The sequence below is a fragment of the Procambarus clarkii genome, chromosome 59 (genome assembly GCF_040958095.1).
Source record: "Procambarus clarkii isolate CNS0578487 chromosome 59, FALCON_Pclarkii_2.0, whole genome shotgun sequence".
Taxonomy (NCBI): domain Eukaryota; kingdom Metazoa; phylum Arthropoda; class Malacostraca; order Decapoda; family Cambaridae; genus Procambarus; species Procambarus clarkii.
The window spans coordinates 28,504,597-28,512,638 of record NC_091208.1 but is presented as its reverse complement, the minus strand read 5'-3'; the positions used below and the strand labels follow the sequence as shown (position 1 = coordinate 28,512,638).

The window sequence follows — 8,042 nt, the reverse complement described above, 5'->3', positions numbered from 1 at the left end:
ACACGGTACTTCACTCAGCACAAGAATGTCCATTTAGAAGAACGAAAATGTTAAAAGCCGTTTTGTCTGGCCTGAAAATGCTGGTCCTAAATTCTTTATTTAGCTGAGAAGCCTAACAGGGAAGGAAGGGGGGGGGGGTATGCACACATAACACAGGGGGGGGGGGTATGTACACATAACACAGAGCCTCAAACCAACAGTCATCACTGTATCCATGACACAGATGACACATGTATTATTGCAATAAATTGCTGAGAGAATTACAGTAATTAATATGCATCACTAACTGCCTAATTACAGCGACTTCTTATCAGAATTACGAATGCATTACAGTAAGTTGCTGTGAGCGACATATCCCTGTAATTAATATATATATTAAGTGTGAAAGCAGCATTGCCTTTCAAGGGTCTGAAACGCCATTTAGCGCATTGCAGCTGAAGCAACAGTGTTAGGCAGACTCTCAACGCTTAGCGCTTGAGTGTAAGAAATTAAATTAGAATTCGACCGTAGTCCTCAAATCCCAGCTCCTTGTCCTCATATCCCAGCTCATTGTTCTTATATCCCAGCTCCTTGTTCTCATATTCCAGCTCCTTGTTCTCATATCCCAGCTCCTTGTTCTCATATTCCAGCTCCTTGTTCTCATATTCCAGCTCCTTGTTCTCATATTCCAGCTCCTTGTTCTTATATCCCAGCTCCTTGTTCTCATGTCCCAGCTCCTTGTTCTCATATTCCAGCTCCTTGTTCTCATATTCCAGCTCCTTGTTCTCATATTCCAGCTCCTTGTTCTCATATTCCAGCTCCTTGTTCTCATATCCCAGCTCCTTGTCTTCATATCCCAGCTCCTTGTCCTCATGTCCCAGCTCCTTGTCCTCATGTCCCAGCTCCTTGTTCTCATATTCCAGCTCCTTGTTCTCATATCCCAGCTCCTTGTCTTCATATCCCAGCTCCTTGTCCTCATATCCCAGCTCCTTGTCCTCATATCCCAGGTACAAAGAGTCCCCAGGGACCAATTGTCTGGGATACGAACCAGGATCAAGTGTCGTGGTGAAGAGATTAACGCCGCATCTCACCCTTCTCGACCTAACTCTAATATTTACGCGGGAGATGAGGCAGGCGCCCCAGTGAGGCTGGGAGCGCTGATCTCAGCCAACTTCTCAGCTCACTCCGGGTCAATATTGGCTCGCTGGGGGTTGGGTTTCAGTGTGTGTGTGCTCACCTAGAAGTTCTTGCAGGGTCGAGTTAGGTTCATGGCCCCCGCCTGCACGATGTTCGTTGAGTCATGCGATTTCATTTGTTTCGCTTTTATCATATTTGCATTTATGAATTTGAATCGGATTAGCTTTAACTACTATGGTATGTGGATCTAGTGTAATACATGATGGACTATGTACATGTACACCTGTGTATTATGTACACCTGTGTACACCTATGTACACCATGGAGAGTATGTACACCTGTACGTGATGGTCTATGTCAAAGATCTATTTCGTCTGAGAGGAGAAGACAAAATAGATCTTTTAATCTATTTTATCTATTCACAGCTCTAAAATGGAACTATTTTTCTGAGGTCTCTATGACTTATTTGTGTCTCCAGCTTCGAACTAAGACCACTCTCTCTCTGTTGGTCCCAACAGATCGCGCCTCGGTGCATTCTATCATGGTCAAGACTAAGGCGGAGTGTCAGGTGTTCTACACCTGGCAAGATGATAATTAAGGAAGGTGTAGAGTCACTGTTGGAGCCTGAGACATCTCACCTTATCTCTCTTGTTAACTTGTTTAGTGTCTCCAGGACATATGGATGCAGGGCCCTTGACAATGTTGACAGGATCAGCAAAACGCAGCTCTTAGCATCACTCTCTATAAAACATTACAATTTAAGTTTGGAGAGTTTTCAACTTCCTTCTCAAGATGCAGGCGATGAGTCACAATAACGTGGCTGAAGTATGTTGACCAGACCAAACACTAGAAGTTGAATTGACGACGACGTTTCGGTCCGTCCTGGACCATTCCATCATTCATGAGGATACCTCCTCATCACGATACCTCCTCATCACAATCGACTTGAGAATGGTCCAGGACGGACCGAAACGTCGTCGTCCCTTCAACTTCTAGTGTGTGGTCTGGTCAACTTCCTTCTCAAGAAAATAGAATATATGAAATATAGACAAGATTCGTATCAGAATCAATGATCTTGGTCTTGTCTTCATATTCAATAACTTACAATAACTCACTAAATAATGAAATATTATACCATTATTTTACAGAAGACGCTAAACAATATATTCTTTGGTACACACAGAAAGGACAATAGCGTGATGCATCAATGAACAAATCCACAAGGGAGTGGATCCACATTGTGGAACCAAATCCACATCGAGTGCAGGGGGGAGTTGTGTAAAACCCAGGTTTGTATCTCGGAGAGGCTGCAGGTTCCAAGTAAGTTCAGTAGAACTTCTGGTTTCAACTCTTTCTTTAACCATGTCGTAGCTCAGTCGATTAAGGCAGCGTCTGGGATGATCTCGGACGTAGGTTCGAATCCTCGTCACGGCCCTTGTGGATTTGATCATATTCTTTGGTTCCCAACCCGTGAGTCTCTTCGGCAGTGAGCGAGAATAACAGTGTATGATGCTTATTTCTGGTGTTAGGTCGGGCATCTTACAGCATGTGGAAAAATCAACCTTCAACAGTTCATTTTAATATTTTTTTGGGGCCTGATATGTGTCGCAGAAGAACCTGTTTCGTTGAAGCACTCTTCAGCATATGCGGAGGCTGAGGTGCAGATGTTGTGTGAGATGGATGTTATGTTTTTGTATCTGTAAGGTGTACAAAAATGTAAGTTGTATGAGAGTGCTTGATGTGTAGTGCTTGGCTATGTGTAATCTTTTATCGTTGTGTCTGCCGATTATTTCAGTGCTGATAAGCAGAATATGTCTTCTTAATGGTCTGATTGTAGGTCATAATCCGCCATATGAATGTGATAAACTATGAGGATATTTTATTATATGTAAATCATATAACAAATGAGAGCCAACTTACGCAGCCTACTCAGACACATCGCTAAAACAGTGGCTATTTTGGACTTCTTAAAGAAAATGCTCCTTCATGCACTGCTTGCCAACATGACACTTTTATGTAGATCTTTCACGAGCAACGAGTCTGATGTATTCCTGAGTGAGATCTCCAGGAGGAAGCAGCTTGCTGGGGCTCACGGTCTCTGGTGGGAGTGAACGCCTGGATGCCTACCTCCTCTGCTGAGAACGCCTCAAGGCTCGGAGTTCACTGTGCTTGAGTCCCAACTTACCTGAGGCTCGAGTCCTTTTTAGGGATTCCTTTGGTCGGCTTGTTGAGAGGGGGGAGGGGGGGGGGAGGGGAGGGGGTGTGCAAGGGGTTGTGGGAAGCCATGAGAAGGGGTGAAAGGGAAGGGGAGGAGGAGGGGGGGGAGAGGGGAAGGGGGGAGGGGAGGGGGTGTGCAAGGGGTTGTGGGAAGCCATGAGAAGGGGTGAAAGAGAAGGGGAGGAGGGGGGGGAGAGGGGAGGGGGGGAGGGGAGGGGGTGTGCAAGGGGTTGTGGGAAGCCATGAGAAGGGGTGAAAGGGAAGGGGAGGAGGGGGGGGGAGAGGGGAAGGGGGGAGGGGAGGGGGTGTGCAAGGGGTTGTGGGAAGCCATGAGAAGGGGTGAAAGAGAAGGGGAGGAGGGGGGGGGGAGAGGTAGAGTTGATACCTTGCTTGTGTTTCTCAACTTTTGTTTCGTTAATTCAAATTCGTGAATGTTGATACTTGTTGTGTGTGTTTGGTCCGTGATGGGCCTCACTAGGCAGTCAGGAGACGGGGGCACTGATGTGTAGAACAAATCCACAAGGGCCGTGACGAGGATTCGAACCTGCGTCCGGGAGCATCCCAGACGCTGCCTTAATCGACTGAGCTACGACATGGTCAAAAAGAGTTGAAACCAGAAGTTCTACTGCCCTTACTTGGATCCTGCAGCCTCTCCGAGACACAAACCAGGATTTTACACAACTCCCCCATGCACCCGAGCTATGTTACGCTCGGCTACGGGATCCAGTAAGTTCAGTCGAACTTCGGTTTCAACTCTTTTAACCCTGTCGTAGCTCAGTCGATTAAGGCAGCGTCTGGGATGCTCCCGGACGCAGGTTCGAATCCTCGTCACGGCCCTTATGGATTTGTTCATTTGATGCATCACGTTAGTGTGATCTCTGTGTGTACTGATGTATAGTAGTGGAGACAGGGGAGGGGGGGGGGGTCTGGAAGCTGAGCGGACAGCGCGCAGTACTCGTAATTCTGTGACCCGGGTTCGATTCCCGGACCAGGCAGAAACAAATGGGCAAAGTTTCTTTCACCCCGATGCTCCTGTTACCTAGCAGTAAATATGTACCTGGGAGTTAGACAGCTGTTACGGAGCTACTTCCTGAGGGGTGTGTGTGGGGAAAAAATAAATTAGTTAGTAGTTAGTAACAGTTGATTAACAGCTGAGAGGCGGGCCCAGAGAGCAAAGCTCAACCCCCGTAAGCACAACTAGGTAAATACAAACACACACACAGGTACACACAGGTACACAGAGAATGGCAAAGAGGTGTGTGAAGAACTCAACAATAGGAGGTCTTTCAGGAGGTCTTAACAATAGAACAAGGTGAGGTCACGGCACTACGAGAGGTGTCAGTAAACCAGGCGGCCTTGGAAGGGTTCGAAATTACTAGAGATGAGGTCATGAGGCACCTGTTGGATATGGACGTGAGAAAGGCTGTTGGGCCGGACGGGATCTCACCATGGGTACTGAAAGAGTGTGCAGGAGCACTTTGCTTGCCACTCTCCATAGTGTATAGTAGGTCACTGGAGACCTACTTTATATAAAGACCTACCAGAAATATGGAAGACGGCGAATGTGGTCCCAATATACGAAAAGAGTGACAGACAAGAGGCACTGAACTACAGGCCAGTGTCCTTAACTTCAGGCAGACAAAGCAGGCCTCGTCTGCCTGCTTCGCTTACTACTGCCTCGTTACGGCAGCAGGAAGGTGCCAACGTAGTCAAGGAGCAGCAGTCAAGGAGCAGCAGTCAAGGATCAGCAGTCAAGGAGCAGCAGTCAAGGAGCAGTAGTCAAGGAGCAGGAGTCAAGGAGCAGCAGTCAAGGAGCAGGAGTCAAGGATCAGCAGTCAAGGAGCAGCAGTCAAGGAGCAGTAGTCAAAGAGCAGCAGTCAAGGAGCAGCAATCAAGGGGCAGTAAGTTGGAGACTGGGCCTCGAGGGATTCATCTCCCGGAGTTGCATCAAGAAAATGGTGGTGGTGGTTCAGGTAGCAGGAACACAGATAATGGGAGTGAGTTGAATCACTCTGAGGCTGATATATTTTACCCCGTCACTCTTGATGAGTTGGTCTGTTACTCTCTCTCACTGTCTCTCTCTGTCTCTGTCTCTCTCTCTCTCTCAATCTCTCTCTCTCTCTCTCTCTCTCTCTCTCTCTCTCTCTCTCTCTCTCTCTCTCTCTCAATCTCTCTCTCTCTCTCTCTCTCTCTCTCTCTCTCTCTCTCTCTCTCTCTGTCTCTCTCTCTCTCTGTCTCTCTCGTCTCTCTCTCTCTCTCTCTCTCTCTCTCTCTCTCTCTCTCTCTCTCTCTCTCTCTCTCTCTCTCTCTCTGTAATAATTTCATCAGCAAAACATTATTCCTAATGATTTATTAAAGATTTGAACACCTAATGACTAAGATATTATTGTTCCAGCGTCTGCCAGTTGCCACACACACTACCCAACACGGCACCATGTTGCCACACACACTACCCAACACGGCACCATGTTGCCACACACACTACCCAACACAGCACCATGTTGCCACACACACTACCCAACACAGCACCATGTTGCCACACACACTACCCAACACAGCACTATGTTGCCACACACACTACCCAACACAGCACCATGTTGCCACACACACTACCCAACACGGCACCATGTTGCCACACACACTACCCAACACAGCACCATGTTGCCACACACACTACCCAACACGGCACCATGTTGCCACACACACTACCCAACACAGCACCATGTTGCCACACACACTACCCAACACAGCACCATGTTGCCACACACACTACCCAACACGGCACCATGTTGCCACACACACTACCCAACACAGCACCATGTTGCCACACACACTACCCAACACGGCACTATGTTGCCACACACACTACCCAACACAGCACCATGTTGCCACACACACTACCCAACACAGCACCATGTTGCCACACACACTACCCAACACGGCACCATGTTGCCACACACACTACCCAACACAGCACCATGTTGCCACACACACTACCCAACACGGCACTATGTTGCCACACACACTACCCAACACAGCACCATGTTGCCACACACACTACCCAACACGGCACCATGTTGCCACACACACTACCCAACACGGCACTATGTTGCCACACACACTACCCAACACGGCACTATGTTGCCACACACACTACCCAACACGGCACCATGTTGCCACACACACTACCCAACACGGCACTATGTTGCCACACACACTACCCAACTCAGGATAGCGTAGGGTAGATGCAAGATAGCATGTTGTGGAGCAGGATAGCATGTTGTGAAGCAGGATAACATGTTGTTGCAGAGTAGCATGTTGTTGCAGGATAGCATGATGTGAAGCAGGATAACATGTTGTTGCAGGATAGCATGTTGTTGCAGGATAGCATGTTGTGAAGCAGGATAGCATGTTGTGAAGCAGGATAGGCTGTTGTGAAGCAGGATGGCATTTTGTTGCAGGATAGCATGTTGTGAAGCAGGATAACATGTTGTTGCAGGATAGCATGTTGTTCCAGGATAGCATGTTGTGAAGCAGGATAGCATGTTGTTGCAGAATAGCATGTTGCAAAGCAGGATAGCATGTTGCGAAGCAGGATAGCATGTTGCGAAGCAGGATAGCATGTTGCAAAGCAGGATAGCATGTTGCGAAGCAGGATAGCATGTTGCGAAGCAGGATAGCATGTTGTGAAGCAGGATAGGGTGTTGTGAAGCAGGATGGCATTTTGTTGCAGGATAGCATGTTGTGAAGCAGGATAACATGTTGTAATGCAAGATAGCGCACAGCGTTGGGGTCTGGGGTTTCGTGGCTTGCTATTTTTGGCATAAAAACGCAACTCTGCCACATATAAAGTTGCCATAAACGCAACTCTGCCACATATAAAGTTGCCATAAACGCAACTCTGCCACATATAAAGTTGCCATAAACGCAACTCTGCCACATATAAAGTTGCCATAAACGCAACTCTGCCACATATAAAGTTGCCATAAACGCAACTCTGCCACAAATAAAGTTGCCATAAACGCAACTCTGCCACATATAAAGTTGCCATAAACGCAACTCTGCCACATATAAAGTTGCCATAAACGCAACTCTGCCACATAAAAAGTTGCCATAAACGCAACTCTGCCACATATAAAGTTGCCATAAACGCAACTCTGCCACAAATAAAGTTGCCATAAACGCAACTCTGCCACATATAAAGTTGCCATAAACGCAACTCTGCCACATATAAAGTTGCCATAAACGCAACTCTGCCACATATAAAGTTGCCATAAACGCAACTCTGCCACGTATAAAGTTGCCATAAACGCAACTCTGCCACATATAAAGTTGCCATAAACGCAACTCTGCCACAAATAAAGTTGCCATAAACGCAACTCTGCCACATATAAAGTTGCCATAAACGCAACTCTGCCACATATAAAGTTGCCATAAACGCAACTCTGCCACATATAAAGTTGCCATAAACGCAACTCTGCCACATATAAAGTTGCCATAAACGCAACTCTGCCACATATAAAGTTGCCGGCGAGTTACACACGGGTAAGGTCACATATTTGCAACAGGTGAAGACTGTTGCTCACGGCTTCACGTCATGTTCAAGAAGTTCTGACAATTTACGTGACATATCTATGCATATCTTCAAGTTTATTTCATGCAAACTTCTTGCCATTCCATTAAAATTGATGCAGTTTTTATGCAACACC

The 8,042-nt window shown here is 47.0% G+C and overlaps 1 protein-coding gene across 1 annotated transcript in view; it reads left to right on the top strand.

Annotated features, from left to right (window-relative positions):
- The first annotated feature begins 3,020 nt into the window (after window positions 1-3,020).
- The window catches only part of LOC138353777 (mucin-21-like), a 93,375-nt gene continuing 88,353 nt past the window's right edge, over window positions 3,021-8,042 (top strand). The window contains exons 1-2 of the mRNA XM_069307177.1: window positions 3,021-3,217; window positions 4,948-5,382. Of these exons, the coding sequence (XP_069163278.1) occupies window positions 3,021-3,217; window positions 4,948-5,382 (632 nt within the window). The remainder of the gene's footprint in view (window positions 3,218-4,947; window positions 5,383-8,042) is intronic.